The sequence below is a fragment of the Branchiostoma belcheri genome, unplaced genomic scaffold (genome assembly GCF_001625305.1).
Source record: "Branchiostoma belcheri isolate BF01 breed outbred unplaced genomic scaffold, Haploidv18h27 scaffold33, whole genome shotgun sequence".
NCBI lineage: Eukaryota > Metazoa > Chordata > Leptocardii > Amphioxiformes > Branchiostomatidae > Branchiostoma > Branchiostoma belcheri.
In genome coordinates, this window is record NW_017803943.1 from 766208 (window position 1) to 788715 (window position 22508).

At 41.4% G+C, this 22508-nt stretch overlaps 3 protein-coding genes across 4 annotated transcripts in view; 1 reads left to right on the top strand and 2 right to left on the bottom strand.

Moving 5' to 3' along the window:
- LOC109475131 (vitamin D3 hydroxylase-associated protein-like) overlaps positions 1-6946 on the bottom strand; it is a 10196-nt gene extending 3250 nt beyond the window's left edge. The window contains exons 1-11 of the mRNA XM_019775668.1: positions 6923-6946; positions 4788-5009; positions 4361-4474; positions 4108-4164; positions 3913-4002; positions 3663-3796; positions 3029-3235; positions 2760-2800; positions 2342-2466; positions 1996-2121; positions 1423-1520 (exon numbers count right to left, since the gene is read on the bottom strand). Of these exons, the coding sequence (XP_019631227.1) occupies positions 1423-1520; positions 1996-2121; positions 2342-2466; positions 2760-2800; positions 3029-3235; positions 3663-3796; positions 3913-4002; positions 4108-4164; positions 4361-4474; positions 4788-5009; positions 6923-6946 (1238 nt within the window). The remainder of the gene's footprint in view (positions 1-1422; positions 1521-1995; positions 2122-2341; positions 2467-2759; positions 2801-3028; positions 3236-3662; positions 3797-3912; positions 4003-4107; positions 4165-4360; positions 4475-4787; positions 5010-6922) is intronic.
- On the top strand, positions 6614-18390 carry LOC109475245 (putative ferric-chelate reductase 1). The gene is made up of 16 exons (XM_019775846.1): positions 6614-6675; positions 7984-8182; positions 8983-9125; positions 12081-12107; positions 12337-12433; positions 12782-12867; positions 13071-13178; positions 14414-14585; positions 14840-14956; positions 15378-15493; positions 15915-15977; positions 16123-16163; positions 16290-16348; positions 16466-16621; positions 17007-17095; positions 17286-18390. The coding sequence occupies exons 2-16, from the start codon at positions 7984-7986 to the stop codon at positions 17379-17381; spliced, it is 1569 nt and encodes a 522-aa protein (XP_019631405.1). The 5' UTR covers positions 6614-6675; the 3' UTR covers positions 17382-18390.
- Positions 18391-18695: 305 nt separating this feature from the next.
- LOC109475229 (calmodulin-2-like) lies at positions 18696-21902 on the bottom strand. Of its 2 annotated transcripts, none has more exons than XM_019775830.1 (5): positions 21787-21902; positions 20093-20256; positions 19771-19902; positions 19126-19236; positions 18696-18764 (listed from the first exon to the last, which is right to left on the bottom strand). In XM_019775830.1, the coding sequence occupies exons 2-5, from the start codon at positions 20237-20239 to the stop codon at positions 18723-18725; spliced, it is 432 nt and encodes a 143-aa protein (XP_019631389.1). In that variant the 5' UTR covers positions 20240-20256; positions 21787-21902; the 3' UTR covers positions 18696-18722. The 2 variants fall into 2 exon arrangements, with proteins under 2 accessions (XP_019631389.1, XP_019631388.1); XM_019775829.1 differs by having other exon boundaries at positions 20093-20243; positions 21787-21900.
- Between the last annotated feature and the right edge of the window lie 606 nt (positions 21903-22508).

Below are 22508 nucleotides of genomic sequence, written 5' to 3' on the forward strand. Positions count from 1 at the left end.
TAGGCCGTTCCTAGGCCGTTCCTAGGCCGTTTCTAGGCCGTTCCTAGGCCGTTCCTAGGCCGTTTATAGGCCGTTTATAGGCCGTTTCTAGACCGTTCCTTGGCCGTTCCTTGGCCGTTCCTTGGCCGTTCCTTGGCCGTTTCTAGGCCGTTCCTTGGCCGTTCCTAGGCCGTTCCTAGGCCGTTATCCCTATAGTGTTGTACGAGGTTTGAATCATCCATCACGTTGTGTTCCTGTCGCGGGTCTGACTCTATCTCCCCTCAGCACGTGCCTGCTGACACCGGGGGGCCAAATAGAGAGATAAGACGCCGAGGGAGTTTAGCCATCCAGTTTACAGTTTGCCGTTTACGTTTACAGTTTGCCGGCAAACTGTAAACTGGATGGCTAAACTACCTCGGTGTGTTATCTCTCTATTTGGCCAATTTCTACTATTTCCAGCCGCGCCCTCAAGCCTGGTAGAGGCTAGGAGCGAGCGACAACACGCGCTGTCTACACGACAGGTCTGCAATAGACAAGCTGACTCCATTGCCTATCCAACAAGATTATTACTCCGTGAAGGAGGTCAGGACCTCCGGACGGAGTGTTGTGAAGAGTCGTTTTTTCGTGTTCGCAGTCAAAACACTGGGTTCTCTTTGTGTAATCGGCATGCAATTTTATACGCCGTCTGCGTGCATGCCCGTGTTGATGCACGAATGTGTATTTTTGCCGTTGCTGCTTTCGCGGTCAATGTAATATTGCAGATGCACCCCTATAGTTATGAGGCAAATTGGAATTGGTCCAGAAAAACCCGTTGTTTGGAATAGCAGTGGGGGGGGGTGGAACTTCAGGCAGATGGTGAGGGGCCGATAAGTGGTACCACGGCAGTAACACTCGTGGTGCTGGCCGCAACTGTTGCTGGAATTTGCCAGTCGCGCTTAATAAGTAACAGGCACGGTAAGACGCTGGGGCTGTCTTTGTTACTAGTGACACGATCATGATAGTCCAATCTTTATGTGAATGCAATGATTGTGTGTGTGTAATTAAAATGAACTTCGAACTTGAAGCACAGTATCTTTACACGCCCTGAGAGCAGTAATGGATTTAGGTCTTTTTATGTTTTATGGTTGTGACGCGCCCTAATTGTATTAACCGTTGCCTTATGTCTGCACAGTAGGTCTGGCGTTGACGCTTGGGATTATTTTTGTTGCAAAATATAAAACTTCACGGAGGATTGTCACCTATGGCTTCTTGTTTTTTCTTCATTTTCTTATTTTCCTTAGTATCGTTTTCCAATACTTTTTTTGTGGAACATACGACATATATGCGCTCATTTTGTACGATTTACAGTTTAGTCGAAAACGTTTTTTAACGGATGAAAATTCATGCGCGCGCGGATCTCATCCATATAACCACTCAGCCTTGTTACTAGAAAACACTACTTACATGCGGTTACGAATAGTTGTTCCACCATCGGCCAGTAGACATTTTGGAATGATGTCAAAGAAGGCGTGGTCGCTTTTTGGAGGCTGGAATGGCACAAGCTGTAACAAACATGGCAAATATGATTCTCATTGAAGAATAGTGAAGTCATACCTAGTTTAGCAGTCGCGTGCATGCTGGGTAAGCGACAACAACTGGGATTCGAAGTACCGAACTTCGAAGTCACAAACGATTGGACTACAACATGTATGCAAGCTAAAACGTAGAATAAAAAGACTACAATATAGTAACAGCCAGGATTGAAACCCAAAATGTGCTGAATTCAGAACCGTGCTTTATCCAAGAAGACACTGTTCTGGATAGCCTACGCGTATTCAGAATCGTGACTGGGGCAAATCTACGCTCTTGGATGCGCGGAGACTATCCAGAACCGTGCCTTATCCTAACCCTAATTAACACATTCAAGTATAAAACTAGATAGGCATGTTGCTGAACACGATAGGTGTTCAATAATACGGATAATGAATTTTATTTCATTTATTTAAGAACAAATTTGCTCTTCAAAACTTTCCTTACTTTGTGTCCAGCTTTCTCCAGTGCTTCCTTTGCTATCTTCACCGCCCTTGTTAACGCCGGTGTAGCCAGTTGAAGCTCCCAGTCCAGAAAGTAGCCAATCTTCAGTGGTTTCTTCGACTCGTATATCTCAATTAAAAAGAAGAAAGGAAACACTGTAAGAATACTTAACACCAAACAAGTCTACTTCTTGAGCGGTGATAAAAGAGGCTATTCACCATAGGGTCCATCAGGGGTCCATCGACCTTTACCGCGACGGGGGGCGACACCGATTACCAGATTACCGATTACCCAGTGCGTCACATGTACACAGAGAGACTTGAGCCACGTATATTTGTGGTTTTCCTACCTCCTGTCTGAATGGTATAGGCGGTACCAGAGGGTCCAGTTCAAACATGTCCGGGACCAGGAGAGCTTTCATCACCAGGGCCAGGCTGTTCACGTCCCGGGCCAGAGGGCCACACGTCCCGACCACTGCAGGGCACAACATCGGTTCAAGAAAAAAAATGTAAAGTCTATGTAGTGTAGCCTTTCCGGTAAATTTGTCAAACATTTGACGCTACTTTTACTCTGAAAGAATCACCGAACATTAAAAGTCATGACGGACCGGTTATGTCGATAGCACAGTGCGATAGAATTAATTAGCGCTGAGGAGTATTTAGGGGGATTTGAAGATCCCCAACGTGTGACCTGCCAAACCACGAGTACAAGGACAAACGTGGGTAAACCTAGAAACTGAGGCAAAAAATATCATCGTGTTAACTCACCACCCTGTTGACCCGGAGAACAGTTGAAGTATCCCTGTTTGCTAGATAGAAAAAAGATATATGTTGTCGGTTCATTCCTAGTCTCATATCACCAACGATTCGTTCCTATCTAACATAACACAAAGAGACTACTTCTCCATGTACCAATTACAATTTACTATATAGATATTATCAGTTTTATCAGGCAATTCCTTGCATTCGGCTACTCCAAGATCAGAGTATACCAGCCTATTCGACGGCCGATTTTTCAAGATTAATACAACACTTACCTCAGCCTGTTAGCAGTAGGTTTGAAGCCGCAGATTCCGCAGAAGTGCGCGGGAATCCGGATGCTGCCGCCGATGTCGTTCCCGAGGCCGAGGATGGAGCCTCCTCCACCAATCAGCGCGCCCTCTCCGCCTGACGACCCGCCAGGACTGCGTGTGGGGTCACGCGGGTTCAAGGTCGTGCCGTACAGCGGGTTACTGCAGCCGATGCTGTTGAAACAAATACACACAACAGATCAGTTATGATTCTATTACTTCAATTTAGACCTCCAATTGACCTTCCTGTAAGTCTACAGTTACACTATTTCCCCACACACTCCCTAAACACACCTGGAAAAAAAACAAAAGTTACAAAACACATTAATAAAATCTGTTAAAGCAGCAAGCGCTACCAGATGTAGAAGTGATTAATGACTTTCTTACTCTGTGCCCTACTGAATCAACCATAGCCATTACAACCATGGGGAAACACGCACACACACACACACACACACATGGATAGACATACCAAAAACAATACTTCCATTTTTCATGGAGATGATAAACCTTCCCACGGCGGCATTTAGGAGCGTTAAAACATTGGTATACAGACTAATCAATAGCTTCAATCTGCGATGAACAAAAACAGCAAACCTACTCCAGCATCGTCTGTGGGACGTTGGTCTTCACGAACGGCACCGCCCCTTGTTTCTTCAGCACTCGGACGATAACAGAGTCTTCCTCGGCATAGTTTTCCAGGTACTTGACAAGACCAAGTGTATTCGCCATTCCCTGGGGTAAATTCAGTCATATCAAACGAGTTTGGTCTTAGGTAAAACATATTTGAAAATCACACGAAAAAACGTGTTATCAGTTGATATGAAAAGGCTGTAAAAAAAGTCCGATACCTTGATGTCGATGTTGTCTTTGATTGACACTGGTACTCCGTACAGTAGTCCTGACCTCTGACCGGCGCGGTCCAAGTCCTCCGCTCTAGCCTGGATATGGAAATTTTTCATTGACGTCATAGTTATTATAGTTACCAATGTTGGCAGAAGAAACAAATCTCAAAACTGCACAGACACGAAAGGATGGATACATACAAGAGCGTCTGGAATGGGCTCTGTGATGCAGTTGAAGTCATTGTGCACTGCAAGGGCCTGTATGGGGAAAATGCATATCTGCATGTTATTGTGCTTAACTTTCTCAGTCTACTGCCTATAAACCTCGAATCCAACAGAGATTTGGTGGCCAAATGGCTACTTTAGTGTGCTAAGGGTTAAAAGACATACACTGCAATTCCACATGGCAAGTAACATCATTTGCCGATCCTACGTACTTAGCGTTACTTCTTACCTTCTCCTGGTATGCTTGTAGCACCTGAACAGCTGACAGCTGTCCATCTCTCAGCTGCTGGCTGAGTTGTGGTAATGTCAGAGACAAGACCGCCTTTCTTGTATCCTCGACTTCCTGTGTATTAAACCATAGAGTAAATAAATCTGAGCTCACACCTAAGCGAAGGGTTCGGACTTTGGACCCCTTGTTTAAACCATGTTTCGTGATCCGGTTCAAAATATTTGTTTCTAACGCTGTCATTGTTGTTTGTTTAAAACGCGAAACAGCATCACAGTGTTCTGATCTCGACATAAACGACATGTTTGATTTATAAAAAGAATGACCAGGAAATCAACTTAGATGATCCAGTTTTGCCGCCCTGAAATTACATCGGATGCATTTAAAATCTCAGAAACATGTACACGTATGCAGGAGTATGTGTTCTTACCTTATCGTCAGTATTTAAAGACTTCAGCACGTCTTGAAAAGCCTGTTGCCTTTCTTCGTTCTTCTTCCGGACTTTTTGCTTGAACTGTCGCCTTACGTAGAACTTACGCCCTATATAGACAGTCAGGACACCAACCAACGTGGTGCAGACAACCAACGGTAACCGAGAATCTTCTAAAACATCCCAGCAAAAATCTACTATCAAATCCGACATGATTCTGTTCTAGAGTAACGTACATAGAGAGTAGGCAACACTTCTGGACTCCTCACTTGGAAAATGTTGGTGCTGTTACAGGTGGTAGGTTGGTCAAAGGTCAGTAATAGTAAAGGGCATGCACTTTATTTTGTATTCTTTTGATGGAATAGCGCACCTAGCGGACATTCCACAAACGGCAATGGGGTTTATAACTTTATACAGAATACTAGTATTATCTAGTAGTCACTTTATGTGTGTGTGATAGCTTGAATAAATAGCGCCCATTGCGAACCTAATACAATCTGCAATTAATAACATGGTTTGTGTAATACAGGCTTTTAGTACGTTGTTTAGTATCTAAGGACTTTATTTGTCCATCGGTGACTTTCCTCTTATTGAACACGTATATGTAATTGACATATTGTTGCATTAATGCTACAATAGCATTGAGAGGTCACTAGAAGTAAAGATCATATTGGAAGACATGACTTAGTGTTCTTTCATATCATAGATTGCTTCAGTAGCGCCCCAGACGAACCACCTAGAAAGTATAATAGGAAACACAACTAGTGGCACAGTCCTGATATCATTACGGCACTGGTTAGATGTTTGACTATGCCAGATTAAAGGCCATGTACAACATAACGAATAACTTAGCAACATGGTGTTTTTGATAACACAACCAGCAGAGAGATTGTGTAAATAGCACGTTAACCTTAGGCCCTTGTTACATACGCCATACGACAGATTGAGGACTTTCTTACTACAATCGTGTACGTGTCGTATGAAATTCTTGTGATGCAAAAGGTTGTCGTAGGCAATTGCTAAAAGGCGCCTCTGCTCATAGCTTCACTAAAAAACGTACCACAGAAAAATCAAATGATTAGGACGTAAATGATTCAGCAGATTATAAAAATGCACTTTAACCCCTCACGTAGTGTTTGACCCTTTGAATGTTGGGGCATTTCTAATTAAGAACATTCTTGCGACGTCCATAGCAACAGGTGACCAGTTGTAGTTAGGTCTCGGTCATGTTCGTTACATTTTCAAGCAGGACCAGCAGCCGACAAGATCTTTCTCGAAACAAAAAAGCTGTATTTTTTGCTAGACTCAAAATACAGCACGACAATCTCAAAATACCCCTAATTTGCGATCGTACGCAGTACGTATGTGACGGGGTCCATATATTAGTTAGTCTGTCCTGCATCTGTTATACAACACAACCGACAGACAAGCAACGTAAGACCTTGTCATATTCATCTCAGGACAGTTTTACGACAGCGAATGTGTCGTAGGTAGTTCTGTTATAGCCTTCTGTGAATCGTACGACACGTACACAACATTCGCACGACGTGGGTGACTGTGGCTTATCGATGAACTTTACCCTATCACGTCTTGCATTTTGTAAGAAAAAAAAGTGTGGCGATTGCACAAACAAAGGATCATTAGCGTGTTAAAGGTGGGACCATAACTGATTGAGAATACCTGTGCCGTCCATAGCAACTGACAACCCATCAACTATAATAAATAGCATTTTTATCGCTAAGGTAAACTAGATCTACTTGCGTAACAGATTTAGGAGTCACTAGCTTGAATAGTGAGGGTTACTCTCTCTCTTTCTGACTATTGACTGTGTTTGGGGCTAGACCTGATCTTTTCGTCTCTGACTCCTCTGAATCAAAAATCTACAAAGGTAAGTTAAAATATTTCTAAATACTAACAAGATTACATATAGCAAGTAGGTATGCTATCTCGTACCTCAGTGAAACATGTTTTTATGAATTTTATGTTTTATCTATTATTGTCTTTTTAGCTGATTCTGTTTATGTAATTTTCACTCCCATAAGGAATGAAGAAAACTGAATGCAGAAAATGTAATAACCTTAGATAACCTATTCTAGGACCTGTTTGGGACATATATATTGTCTCTTTTGTCATACCTGGGTCGCGATAACATTCGACATGGGTGTTCCGGCCCGTGTGATAACTAGCGGTATCACGCTGGTTTTATCACACAGGCTTCCAGATAATGACGCGTTTCATGTGCGCCGAGTGCACCGCTTTCGAAAAGTTGAATGCTGGATTCGGACTTTGCGGTTCATGTTGTTACGGTTTTTGTTTAGAAACACCCAATTGTAGCACATTTCGCGTTAAAATGTGTGTTTTCTTGGGTAAGTATGGCATATTTGGGATTAAAAAAATACAACACGGTGTATTCCGCATCACCATTTGATGGTCCCAGCCCTCCGATCTTTTTCTATTTTGTTTGGCAGCACATAAACCCCTACTTGACGTGATATTTCTTGAGTTAGAAATTTTTAAATAACTTAAAATGAAAAAAACTAATATACAGTCTTCAATCGGCAGAAAAAACCGCTTTCCTGGTGCAAGATTCTGTCTGCGTCACGTAGTTTTGATTATTGTGATTGATTGCAGCCACAAAGCAATAAACCGGTTCAAATCACTTTACGTGGAAGTGGTCATAGATACCTCTAATATGTTCGGCTGTAAGTAAAGTAGCTATAATTCCATAATATTTTTCATTCTTTCCCTCGTATTAATGTGAAGATTTTCGTCTAACTTTTTGAAATTTCTAACTTGCCCCCCCCCCACCTTCCCCCAAATAAAACGTCCTTCACATTAAAACCATTGTAGCACGTCCCCGTTGCTAGATCGCCATGTTTATTTTTGATCAGCGGAAGGATATGAACCATTACTAGGATACGAGATATAAATGTTTGGGCGTGGTATTGCTGACCCTGTACTGACCAGTTACTGATTACTTACATGAAGACCCCGAGGGTAACGTTAAGGTAGCATTGTATCTCCCTTCGGTGTAACACACCAGTGCCATTTAAATAGAGGAGTGGTGGATTCATTTCTCAAGCTAGCTGACATCTATCATCCCATAGACCCCCTCAGTAAGACATCTGGAGCAGCATAGTTCCCGTTTAGAACCTTTATTCAGCCTGTAACAGCCGGTTTATCGTTCTCTTTAAAGATGTTCCTTGCTGTCACCGTGGCCGTCTTGATGCTAAGTACCCAAAGCGTGGATGGGTACTCAGATGCCTCCGGTCTATCGGGGTCCTACTATTGTACTTCCATGACCCCCAGCCATGGAGTCGCCGCTCAAACGTCCAGCCCTCCCTACGAAATTATTGTGGACAAACAGACTTACAGTGCAGGGGAACAACTCACAGGTAGGATAATATTCCTAAACCTTGGGTGTATTTTATGTTTTTGGCTGAATAGTCTGGCTGTGGCTAAAATTAATGATCTAGCTCTTTTTTTTATGAATTTTGACGGCAGAAAAATTAAGGTGTCAAGAAATTAAAACAAGAGGATCGCATTTTAGCCAAACTTAAGTACTTTCTTCATCAAAGATCGCAAACAGCAAGGCATGGCATGGCATGGATTACAAATGGCTTCGGAACGTAGGTATGAACGTTCCAACGTTCCAATGTACGTACGAACATTCGAATGTTCCAATGTACGTTCGTGCATTCGAATGTTCCAATGTACGTTCGTGCATTCGAATGTTCCAATGTACGTTCGTGCATTCGAATGTTCCAATGTACGTAAGAACAATCGAATGCTCCGATGTACGTACGAACGTTCCAACTGGGTACTTTGCCCGGTTGAGGACGGGCAAAAAAAACTTAATAGTTCAGAAATAATGAAAGGCATAAGTACTATAACTACACATGTGCAATCATAGTTTTATACTGTAACCTGAAGTGAGTTTGGGCATCCGCTGTAGTAGAGTAACTATTGGCTGTGATTAGGACATAGATACGTAGGACCGTTTGTTAATCAGTAGCGAGCAAACAGAACTGGGACAACAATGTGTATACATTACAACAGACATCAAGGCTACAGAGGCCCATCTTATATAACCTTACATGGCTGAACTTTTGGTGGGACTGTAATCTTTTAAAATTTTGAGTAATGCCTGGAGACTGGAACTGTATCTGATTTTATGATTTTTCCCCCGTTTCAGTAACACTCCAGGGTACCGGCTCAGACACGTTTAAGGGCTTCTATGTGCAGGCTCGGCCCGTTGGACAGGATGACCCCGTTGGGATGTTTACGGCGATCGACGCAACCACCACACTGCTCTTAGACTGTGGGACAGGCACACAGGTGTGTGTGTGAGCACGCGCGCGCGTGTGTGCGTGCGCGCGTGCGTGCGTGTGTGCTGTGACTTTGACTGCGTTGTGTAACGTTATACGTTTATGTATACGACTGCGAGTGTATATGTATACAAACATCACATACGTATCAGTGAAATAAATCCAGCTCTTTTCTTTTTCTCGTTCTTTACATTAGAACACTTTTGCACACAAACTACCACTGGCGAACAACACGGCTATTTCTGTGCACTGGACAGCTCCTAGCTCCTCTGTTGGGGACATCGAGTTTAGGTAAGTTATTGCACGGAACAATATCAAACAAGTAAAATCTGAGATTGTATACCTCCAGGTTTTTTATTGTATATTTTTATATGTGGTTTGTTATGTATAGTTGCAAACATGAAAACTGCGCCAACTTATAGAACCTTTCCGCGGAAGGATATCTCCTTCCCCGGAGTTAACAATTAAAGTAATTCAATGATAATAATATAAAAGAACCACAGTGTGATTGTATATGTAATTTTGTCAGCTTGCTACATGATTCAATAGCAAATTTCTTTTATTTCCAAACACTTGTTAATTAAGAGCTGACGTGGTCGCGGCCGTCTGTCATCTTTATCTAATCTTAAGTGTGAAAATAGAAATGTGATTGGTTGCCATCAAGTTCATTTATAACTAGAGTTCCACGATCTCATACCTTCGCCAAATGATGTTAGCCTTTATGAATAAGAAATATACTAATCACCCTGATTATGCAAATAGGATCCTCAATTGCATGAATTATATCAGTCTGTTGATCATATTCTCCACCAAAAGACAGTCTTATCTTAACAAAGAATGCCATTTTCTCATAAATTATGCAAATGTGGTCCTTATTTGAATAAGTTATGTTTAATTATGTTCACCTTCACTTAACTTTCAAACACCCCAAGTATGAAATTCCAGGCAGTTACCACTATGCAATTATAACATTTTCTCATTAATTATGCAAATTAAGTCTTCATTTGCATAATCGATATTTGCCTGTGTTTCTCTCGTTCTTAATAACATATGTTACAAGCTTGAACTTCCTATCATGTAATGCAGCTGATTTATAGAATTTCCTCATTAATTATGCAAATTACATCAATATTTGCATAATTGTAATATCATTATGTCAAGCATCACTTAAGCTACCTACATACCAAAAATCACGATGATCCATCAATCGGTTCTTGAGTTATCCTCTTTTAAACATTTGTCCTTTAAACCCCCCTGCAGTTCTTGAGCAAGCAACTAGGGGGCTCATACTCATGTCACTTCATCCCCAGCACAAGAGCTATCTACCATCTAAATTTCGTTACCCTAGCATGTCTGGATCATGAGATATCAAAACCGGAAGTTCTGCTGCAGTACCATGACAAGCCGCCAGGTGGCCCAAAATCTAATCATTTTGAGGTCTCATCAAGACCTACCCACCTACCAAATATCAAGTCAGTCCATTTAAGCCTTCTCAAGTTATCGTGTTGACAGACACACACACACACACACACACACATACACGAACGCCTCTGAAAACATAACCTTCTTGGCGAAGGTAAAAAGACTGACTTGACCCAGTCTGGTGCCTTCGTGATGTCTTTTCCTGTTTTCCATCCAGGGCTACAGTAGTGCAGACCAAACTGGTATTCTGGCCCAATGCCGTGGTATCGCCTACCGTCGTTTTCACCACCGCGGTTACCAACGTTCCCATAGCAACAGCTGCAGTTACCTTAGCAACGGGAGCGGCCACACCCCCCGGCACAACGGTAAGAAGACAATCATTGTTATAAAACCTTTCAATTCTTCAAATATATATATCATTGCAGGGAAACAGGTAATACTTTTATTCGTTAAAAATCTTTAGACTGCAGGAGACCAAAGTGACAAAAACAAAAGTTATAATTCAAATTATACGGTCTTAAACCTGACGCATTCCTCTATAAAATTCATACGTTTTCACCTCGCTGTCGTGTACGAAATAATATCTGCAGCTTTGTCAATAGAATAGCAAAGTTCTTTATTCACAACCACTTGTTTAAAAAGAACTAACGTTTCGATGACCGTCTGTGGTTGGAATAAGGAACTTTGCTATTCAATCATTCACCAACATGATGAAATTATTCACAGCTTTCCCAAGTCCTATGCCGCACTACTTTGTGTCCGAACTACTATTGATCCTGTGGTCCGCCCATAAATTAAATACTACGAACCACAAAAGCAGTCACCTTTAAAGCGACCTTCAAAGTGACCTTCAAAGCAAGCCTACAATGTCAATGACGTCCTATGCAATCTCTGCCCTGTTTGCACACGGACCTGGACTAATTAAGAAGGCCAACAGCCATGCTTTCATAACCTCGGTAACGGCGTCGATTAAAAACGACTCAATGCTAGTTTGTAAAATGTCAGCTATTGTGAAATGCTAGGTGTCCATCAAAATTAACCATTCAACCAATGGCAGCCTGGAAATTAGTGGTTGGACCAATGGGGGAGGGGGTTGGGTCCATTAAGCATGTGCATTTTGATGTGTTTTTCTTGTATTTTACGGATTATGGGCATTGTTACGCGATCCGTCTATTCTGTATGGTATAGCAAAAGGGTATATTTGATATTGAACATGAACTTAAAACTCAGACCACATTGCACGCTGTATCATATGGACATCGAGCATTCCTTACCTTACTTTATGCAGGTAACGGTTACTTAAACTAAATAAAAATGACATTAACATGAAAGTTCATCTGAGTTGGTAAATTACATTATGAAAAACTTAAACTTTTCTCCAACTCAAAATTTGACTCACCAGAATCACTCAGTCTTCCTCAGCTATCTGACCCAAATGCTGTGGACACGTGATTTTTCCCACGTCAAAATTTCTGGTGAGTCAAATTTTGAGTTGGAGAAAAGTTTAGTAAATCTAAACTCTGCTTTCTATTTCTTGTTTCAGATCATCACAGCTGAGGCTCCACTTGGGGTATTTAAACATTTATTCTTCTTGTCAGAATATCTAATGTGTCTATACATGTATCTTGTTGTCCACTTTGAAGCCTCCATATTTTCATTCCGTATTCATTATCGGAGTCTATTGACTATGAGTACAAAGGCAATGTAAAATTTTATACCAGATATTAGTGCTCAAATTGAATTTTGAAAAAGTTATTGAGAGAGAGCTACAGGTAGTAAACTTTATGTGTTCATGTTAGATCACAACAGATGGTTGTGGTGTAACTAAAGGCTGTTATGGGGTTCCTGACGGCTGCTCAGCTCTAAACTGTGACTTTCTGTCGACCTGGGTGACCGGTAAGTTGTAAAACGACACTGAAATAAGTTACATATACTATAATTCGTGATCGTGAAAAAATGACTATGGTCTGGATATGATGGGTTTCGTTGCTCTGGCTTCGTGATATGATATTGATGCGATCTGAGTACTGTAAAAATATTGTGATAGAAGTAATTTCAAGACAACATCAGATAGCTTCGTCTTAGAAGACAGATGCACCCTGTGATAGTTTGGCTGGACAAAAATAGCAGTAGCTCAGAGATTGTATTTTGTGGGTGTAGGGGAGGATAATGATTTTAAGAACCTACCAATAAAAACCTTAATAACACGTGGTAATCGTAGCTCTCTGTCATTGTTGTTTTCAGATGCTGCGGGTGATAATGTGATCATTGAGATCACAGGAAAAAGCGATGGATATGTCGCCATAGGATTCTCCCATGACCAGCTAATGGTATGTACATGTAGGTAGTGTGGTTTACCGTAGCACGAAAAACAATGCCATGGCTTTTGTACAAAATATCAACTGTTACCGTAATTTTTGTGCCAATAATATACATGGATATTCAAACCATATCTAAACTGGATATTGTGTGTAAACCCTAGTGATTTTTCAGTACATAATACGCACTGAACTTGCATTTGCTTTCTTACAAGGCTGATGACGACATGTACGAATGCGTACGTCACCCTACGGACGGAAACATCGAGGTGTTCTCTAGTTACTCTACAGGCCAATCCATGCCAACTAGAGAACCCGCAAATGTGAGTCAGGCAGGATGGTTCTATTTTCATGTGTTTCTCTTATTATCTTTGTGTGTGTTCGAAATCGGTATCTGAAATCGAAAGTTTCAGGCTTCCTGAAAGTAGAAATGACTTGCACTAATGACCTACATTGTGAAATGGATTGTTACCCATACAATTGTATGACGTAGCTTACTCCACAATTGACACCGCAGTTCATGTTTCATAGCATGATTACACAGTACACATCCCTGGCACCCACAATCTACAACACCAGGCATGCCAAGTTACAACACTGTCAATCAACTGAACTTCAATCTCCGCCCACTCACTTTCATACGCTTACTAGACTACCACACCATCCATCCATCTCTGGAACCCAAACAAGCATACAGCCCTCTTAACCAGCGCCACCTACAACAAAACTTCCGTCCCGGAAGTAAGAGCTAAATCACTACGACAGAGTACGCCTTATCATTAAGCGTCTCTATGCACGAATCTCAACGTTTATCATTTTATATGACAGTTTTATGATCAGATATCCATTTACGGGTAAACATGTCCGTATGTTTAACACTCATTACCAATAGAAAGAGTGGAGAACCAAATTTATCTTTAGCACTTACCACCACCCATATACATTATCAAACACACCTGTCACTTCCTTATGACAGATGTGTTTGCTTGTATGTGGTTTGTTAGATTTATATTCAGTAAAAGACCTGTTAAGGTTCAAAGTGGTCTGATGGTTTGGGTTGTTGACTCAGAATCTGAAGGTTCTGGGTTCGAATCCATGGCAGACCCCACTGTTTTGTCCCTTGGAAAAGCACCTATTTCCTCAGCTAATTGAAAATGAGTACCTACCTTCGGTTCGGGACGTCCTCTCAGGTAGAATGTCAAGCCGGTGGTCCTGTGTTTAAGGAGAGCCACACCTTGATCCCACCACTCTTTATCTAAAAGAGCAGGGTGTGAGTGGTTCAAACCTTACAGTCTTCTCTCTGGATTGACATTTTGAACAGGTGCTAGTCACCTGTAATGTCAATCATTCCACCTTCCACATTCCATTGGTAGATCTTCCCAATCTAAATAAATGACCTGTCCTTAGTGATGACTACCATATACATAAAACGAACACTTTTTTACTCACAGTACATTTACGTCACGAAATCATTCCTGATTACTAATGGTGACGTTTGGATACATGTTTTCTGAATAATTTTACCAAGTATTCATTGTTTTGTTTTATTTTGTTATAGTCTGGAGTAACGGATGTTGAGGTGGCGTACAGCAATGGTTTGCTGTCCTGCCGGTTCCACCGTGCTGTCCGGCCGACAGCACGGGCAGGTGCTGGTGCTGACCAGTACTTTGACCTTGGCAACTCGTCCTACCATATCTTCCTGGCCTCCGGAGATACAAACGTACTCACTGGTGAGGTTTTCACTCAAGGGATGGTCAGACCGTATACTATTAGATATTTAACAAAAAGAACATATACCTCCGTGGAATATATAATGCATAATGTTTACACGGTGTTTGACAGTCCCATTTCTAAATATGTTGGAAATTTTCGTTCAAACGTTTTAGACAGAATTTTTAACAACAACGTCCTTTCAATTAGCGTTCCCCCCTTTTTTTGTTCTTTTTAAGTGATGAAGAGACTGACCGGTTTTGTGTTATTGCAGACGGTACTGTGGAGATCCAGGTACACAGAAGTCGTGCCTACTCTGACCAGCCGGTAGATGTAACCAGTATCAGCCTGGTTGCCGCTGCTTCGGCCCCCATCTTAGTCAAGCTACATGGTATGTCCTACACGTCTTCTGTATTCCAGACGCAAATGTGCCGCCTGTTAGCAAATTTTCACAAAGATAGAACGTACCTTAGAATTGACTATTTCAAGACATAAATTCAGAAAATCCCTCAAAGGGTTTAGTGCAGTGCCCGTCTCCATTCTATAGCCCTTGGGCCACACAGTGGTGCAAGCTCTACAGCATGCAATAAACTAGTCTAAGGCTTTAGATGATCAAAAGATTCGAGGAAAAAACATTTATTTTCAAAGTATTCCCTATTAAGAAACTTTTAAGAAAAGCTAAAGCAAACATCAGTGGTGTAGGTTTATTTGTTGAAGCGTTAAATGATCTTGCGTGAATGTTTAACATATGGTGCTCGTACATGCTAATCAATGATTAGATCAAAGATATGTTTTATTGTGACCATCATTAGCTGCCCTCATGATGAGTGCTTGGATGTTGACCGTCAGTATCGGAGCTGTGCTGGCGCGCTTCTACAAACCCATGTGGCCCAACAGCACCTGGTGTGGGGTCAAAATCTGGTTCGCCGTAAGTACACATCTCACGAACGTCGTACGACAGGTTTACGACATATATATATATCGTGGGATAGCCGTAAGATCACATTAGACCCCGTGTCACTTAAGCCAAACAACATGAAACGTCGAGGGATAACCTATGTAATTCGCATTAGTCCTAAGCCCATCTTTCAAGTTTCGCACGGCAAAAAATGAACTCAAAATAACTTTTTTTTTCAGATCCATCGTGCTGCTATGATTTTGACCGTACTGTTATGCGTGGTCGCCTTTGTCATCATATTTTTCTTCAAGAATTGGACATTTGTCACGGTATGTCTCCTTTATTTCCAGCTAAGATAGAAAACAAGTTATAGTAAGATAGTTGAGGCACCATTTGCCATTTCTAGGTTTCGTGAGGTGATGACGTGTTTTCTTTCTTTGCTAACTCACAGGGAACCAAAGCCGAGATACACGCCATCATGGGTATCATAGTGACCGTCCTGGCTGTTATACAGGTAATTTCCGTCACCAACATAATACGCTGATTGCGTTATCTCTATTTCTCTATTTCGCCACTATTTCTCATTATGAATTCATCCTAAAAAGTAGAAGTTTATTTTGCAACTAACGTTGTTTTTATTGTTGTTGTTTACTTTTTAGCCGTTTATGTCACTGTTGCGCGGTGGCCCAGGTGAACCCAAGTAAGTGACTTAAATTTAAGTGACTCTGATTTTACCTGCCTCATCTCTTGTCACTTCTTTTCATGATTATAGACAGGACAAAATAGTTATAAGTATTACTTGATAAACGATGTTTTTTTTTTACAGACGGCGAGTGTTTAACTGGTTCCACTGGGCATTTGGAACAGGCGCTAGGGTCATGGCCAGTATGTTTTTTTTTATTTATAGCTATTTGATACCGGTCTCTCATGTTTCATTGTGCTAAATTCAATTTTAACAGTCATTCCAACTTTCTAATCATTCGTTACTTTTGTTCCCACTAGTTATCGTGATGTTCCTGGGCCTGGACTTCCCGGCTATGGACCTCCCTGATGAGGCTACTTACGTGCTGGCCAGCTGGGTCGCCTGGCAGGCTCTGTCTGAGGTCATCCTGGAGCAGGAGGGTCTGCTCAAGTGCTGCTGCGAGTCCACGGCGAAGGGTGGGTTTGCATCTTATAGCCAATAAAACACTATTACCTCCATGAAAATGGAGGTATTGTTTTTTTTTTGTCTGTGAGTGTGTCTGTGTTTGCGCAAATTTGTGCATATTTGTCAGGATAACATAAGTAGGCCTTGATGGATTGTTTGTGCCTTTGGCGTTGGCATCCTTTGAAATTGTATCTAGTATGATGTGTCCATTTGTAGATTACACTCAGCAACTATGATTTGATATTTCAAAATGCAGTAAGTTAAGGTCAAAAGTGTACCTCATCGTGGCTGACCTTGTTACTTCAGCAGATAAATATATATTATGCTAATTATCAGGTTAGAAACAAATCTGGTTCTCAATCCCTTTAGTAGAGTAGAGACTGAACATGTTTTTAGTTTCAGACCAAGAGGAGATAGAAATGCAAGCAAAGAAGAAGAGCGCCAGTTCAATTGACCTGAACCCGGAACCAAAGACACCCAACCCGGTAGGTTTATTTTGTAGCAATATATGGAAACACACTACGCGCATTTTTGATGGACGTGATATAAAAAAAACTGAGAATAGTATTCTACGTGGATCGTATGCTAACACAAATTTATTATAAACAACTCCTGATTACGTATTTTGTATGTTTTATGTATGTTTAAATAATGTTTGCGTTCTTTTTTGTCTAGCCTAACTCCTGTTTTAAGAACGGTTTCCTGGTGATCTACATGATCGTCCTGACTGGATTCACAGTCGCCATGTTCACCTTCATCGGTCTGCACTAACTCTGCTCAACACTCCCGGACACCTGTGAACATTCATACTGCTGTACCACGTCACTAGCTAGGCAGAGGCAACTCAACTCCCTTCGGCGCATATACCCTTGCACCCTTGTTAAAACTAACTCTGAAATCACTGCACAAAATCCATTCTGTACGCACATGTAAAGGTTCCGCTTTTTCCCTTTACGCACGTTTAGGCGTTCATGCAGTGAAGTATCTTTGGGAATGTTAATATGTTGGAGCTGGACGTTACAAATTGCTGAAAACAATGTAAAAAATTGTTAGCCGTGTTTGAGGTATCTGATCAGCAAGTTCTAGCATGTCAGATGTTTAGATGTGCTTCAAAGGAGTCAAAAGTCACTAAGATTTGTTTTGATGCGGTTTCCAGATTATTCTTAACTACAAATTATGCACTATAGATGGACGCATAGTTTAAGCATGAATATTCTTGGTATAAATAGAGGGCTTACTCGTAGACATTTCTGTTTTTGTTGCTGTTGTTTTAATGTTAGACCCGCAAACCGCCCCCCCCCCCCGCTGCCAAATACGCCAAATTGCGGAAGTCCAAATCCAGTTGCATGTAACAATTTCCTTTTGTAAGTCCCAACAATTCAACTTGAGAAGTCGTAACAGAGTTCAGACATTGTATCGTATGTTACGATCTCCACACGTACTGCAATATAAATGACCCTCTATTCAACCTAAAACCGCCAATCTTGAAACATGTTTACACATGTATTCAGACAGTTGGCAAATACTTAGTACTACAGTAGGTTTATTCACAGCTTTTTGACAAGCGTCCTTGGCGACCTTGTCAGTACAAGTACTCCTGTCGGACCTTGTACCTTTTCGTACTTCGTGGTATACGTGGTACGTGCGGAGAAACACGTAACTATTGTAAGGGTGTGGTCATTCTTTAGGCAAAAAACAATGTAAAGTCCCTGTCACACATAGCCGAATATGGCCTCCCAAACACTGCCAAACTCTCCACAACCATGGTTAGGAGTAGGTAAAACCCCTGTCACACATAGCCGAATATGGCCTCCCAAACGCTGCCAAACTCTCCACAACCATGGTTAGGAGTAGGTAAAACCCCTGTCACACATAGCTGAATACGGCATAGCTGAATACTGCCAAACTCCACATAATACTAGTACATAAACATTACATTTTTCAAAGTCTACATATACTACAAGCTACAATATTTTTTGGCAAATCGTGTCTACCAATATCCGTATTCTGAAATTAGAAGTACATCCCCCCCCACACACACACACACATACACCAGTCTAAAAGTATTTCATCGGTTGATCTCCAAGCAGATGTGAAGGGGGAGCCACGGGCTCATGACGGACCCATGATCTTCTGGAAGTCCGAGTAGCTCACCTATAGAGAAAGGGAAGGAATTATAGAGATTAGCTATACTTCCTAAGGCCATATGTATATATTGATCTTATTAAATTGATGGCATCCGCCCGCATCTAGGCGTTAGAAATTCCTCCAATGATTGTATAAGCACATTCCCAAAGCCACACACTCATGTATTAGGTAGGTTAGTCTTATAAATCTGTAGTTATGTACTAGTTAGTAGATGTACTCTGTACAATTTTTGTGCAATAAAGTTATTGTTATCATTTATTACAATGAAAATGAATGAAATGAAATGGAGCTGAAACAAGTTTTGAAGTGTGATTAAATCGGGATCTCAATGTGGTCAGACCGGGATCCCAGATCCAGCTGATCTGACCTTGCCGTTCCCGTTAGGATTCGCCTCCCGGATCATCTCATGTGCTTCTTCCATGGACAGCTCTGTCATCACCTCTATCAGGTCGGACGCCTTGATGTACCCATCCTCGTCCTACGTGCAATACAAAAACGTTCACTGTACGTTATCATGAAAGTTCATCTGTGATGGTAGTTACATGTTTCAAGGTAAAACTTTTGTTCCTACACAAAAAGTAAATGTTCTCACCTACAGCTTTCGAACAGCAACAGGTCTTTCTTAATAACCCGAGGCACCTTCATGCCTAATTAGAAGTCACTTGCTTTTAATGCCGTATAGGTGGCAAAATATACCTCAAACAAACTATAATTACAATATTCTAACCTGGTGTATGACAAAAGCTTGGATGAAGTTATGTACCCCCATACCATATTTCAGGTCATCAAGATTCAATACCAGGGTTCATGAACCGAAAATATACATCCGTATCTGAAAACGGCCACAAAAAACACATTTGATCAAATGACAAGAGGAGAAGAAGAAGAAGAAGAAACATCGGATAAAACAATATATTTCATCCATACCATGGTATGTAGTGAAATATAAAGAAACGATGGATATATATTCCCACTGTACAAGCTTATACTCAAGAACAAAGAAATGAATTACCCGATCCAACTCGTCAAACATTTTCCTCAGACGAACCTCCCTCTGTGTCGTCATGATCCGGTCCATCAGGACAAGGAACTCGAAAAAGTTGATGTACCCGGTCTTGTTCAAGTCGGCATCATCTATCATTTCCTAAAACAGAAAAATACATGTAGCCAAGATATTGAATGTTTTTTACATTACTTCAAGAGTGTCTGAAATGAGGAATGAGCCAAGTTTTTTGCGGGTGTGTTTCCTTGTTTTTGTCCCGTTTGTCATAAAAGCAGCTGGCAATCTTTTGAATTTTGAAATATTCTATACTTATCATATCTGGACGTCTTACCTTGAGGTCTTCGTCGGTCGGGTCTTGTCCCATGGATTCAATCCAGGCTCGGAGCTCCTTAGGACTGATGATTTTCTTGTCGTTGGCGATGGATTGGAAGATTTTTTGGAACTCGGCGATCTTCTCTGTAGTCAGCTGGGTCGCCATTTTTCTGGGCCAGTCAGCAAAAAAATAGGATGTTACAAAAGATCTAATAAGGACATTTCTTCAATCACAATCATCCAAACATCGTGGAAACGGTCACAAGTACGTATAAATTCTGAATGAGGATATCTGTGTGATATTGACATTTACTGCCATTTGTTAGCACATTTTGTCATAATTTCATGCTTAAAACGTTAACAATCGCCCCAAAACAAGCTAGGTGAAGCGCTCGATCCGGACACTTTTACCTTAGTGGGTATGGGGCTTCCAAGAAGTAGGTGGGAAGACCAGGTGCTCGGTACTATTGTGTTGTAAAATCGCGTTTCGCCGCTAGCTATACGCTGGTATCTTTTGTTTTACATTTTATCAACATTTCTATATCTTTCAAAATTCCCAATGGAAAAAGAATTCAAATTAAGGTATTATTAACTAAGCCTACAATCGTTTTTGGCCCTTCACTGCGCAACGCGATTTTACAATTTGGCTCGATCCGGACAATTTTATCCTGGTGAAAATTGGACTCAAACTGTTGTTAAAGACATCCGATGCAATTTCAGGGCGGCAAAACTGGATTTTCAAAGTTCCAGAAAATTCCACAGGGAATCACCGAGCACAGACAATTAACTGTGACTAAAATTGATAGCGGCAGCTGTTTTGAAGATACATTTAGCCTGGGTAGAAGAAAGACTGTTTTATGTCATGTCAGCAGCCTAGCTCCTACCCAGGACCAACATGCAACCAAGGACATTTACCACCCCACCCCCGTGCCCCACCCCCCGTCCCTGAGTTACACACTCAGCAACACTTGTAATGACCGTCTCAGTAAATCGTTTTGTAGAAAATAGAACAACGAGACAACCAGCAACACCGTACATTCTAAAAGTTTTTTTACACATAATCAAAGTCAACAAATCTTAAAATTGCGTAAAACTAAATCACCAGAGGATGTAAAAACACACACACAAACACATGGTATTCTGTGCATTTGAATTAAAATCTAGAACGTAAGTATCATGTTTTACTTTCGAATTCGGTACTCAACGAACAGTCTGACTACATTTACGCCACGCCTACCCCTTCGCATTAAATCGAATCGAATTTAAGTTAGATTTTGAGTCAAATTTGACCCTCGAACACTGCTGATCTACCAGACAACCGTCTAAACCCGAATGTTTGAAGCATTCAGCTGGCGCAGGCAAACTGTAGCCGACCTCGCTGATCCTGCTGAGCCAAGGTTACGGGAAGTTGGGCAGTGTTCGGGAGGCCATATCCGTTTACTTATCCGTGACACTAATGCAAGGTTGAAAAGAGACCTACTACATGCAGTATGCAAGATTAAGTCGAATCAAATCTAAGGTAAAAGTTGACCCTCGAACGCTGCTTATCTACCAGCCAAACATCGTCGAACCTCCTGTCGAACTGTACGTAGCCGACCTCGCTGCACACGGCCGACCTTGTTTCCGACCTACATTATACTCCTATTAACCAGTACACTGTTTAGGAGGCCATATTCGGGTATGTGTGACACTAGTAATAAAGAATAGACCTACCGTATGCAATATGCAGACTTCGATTCGATGTTTCAGTGTAGCACAGTGAAGCAGACACAACTAAACATGTGCGGGTATAAAGAGTTCTCCACAACAATGCACTGTGACTGAACGGCTCATTAAATCGAGCGAGGGCTTTGATCGGCCAGAAAACAGTTTAACTCACCTATTATCAAAAGAAAACCAGTCCTACCAGTTCTGTCATAAGAATTGTTTACAGACAGTTTACAAATTACTAATGGGTGGTGTACACATGTGGTTATAGATTTGTACTGAGATTAAAATATGGCAGTATTTCTGACTCAAATATATGTTCCTTTTCATATTAAAAAAGAAAGAGACATAAAAATGACCACCAGTTCATTCGGGGACATTTCAAAGAGAACGAGATATAAATGACATGTTGGCAAGGAAGATACATATATCAAGAAAGCTCGCTTTTTGTTTCGAGACTAATCTCCAAGCAGTCCCCTGCCCCTGAATACTAAATCTACTTGGAGATTATTTTGATATAGGCAAACTCAATACGCCCAAACACACACACACACAACACACACACAGTCTCACACACACACAAAAAAGCGCGCGCGCGCACACACACACAAAATCTGTCCCACGACACGCGCCGCGCGTCGTTCGACACAGGCCAAATGATGTTTTTGTCCCTGTGTAAATCGGCCCTTATGAGAGATAGATAGCCATCCTACTGTGCCTGGTAACCA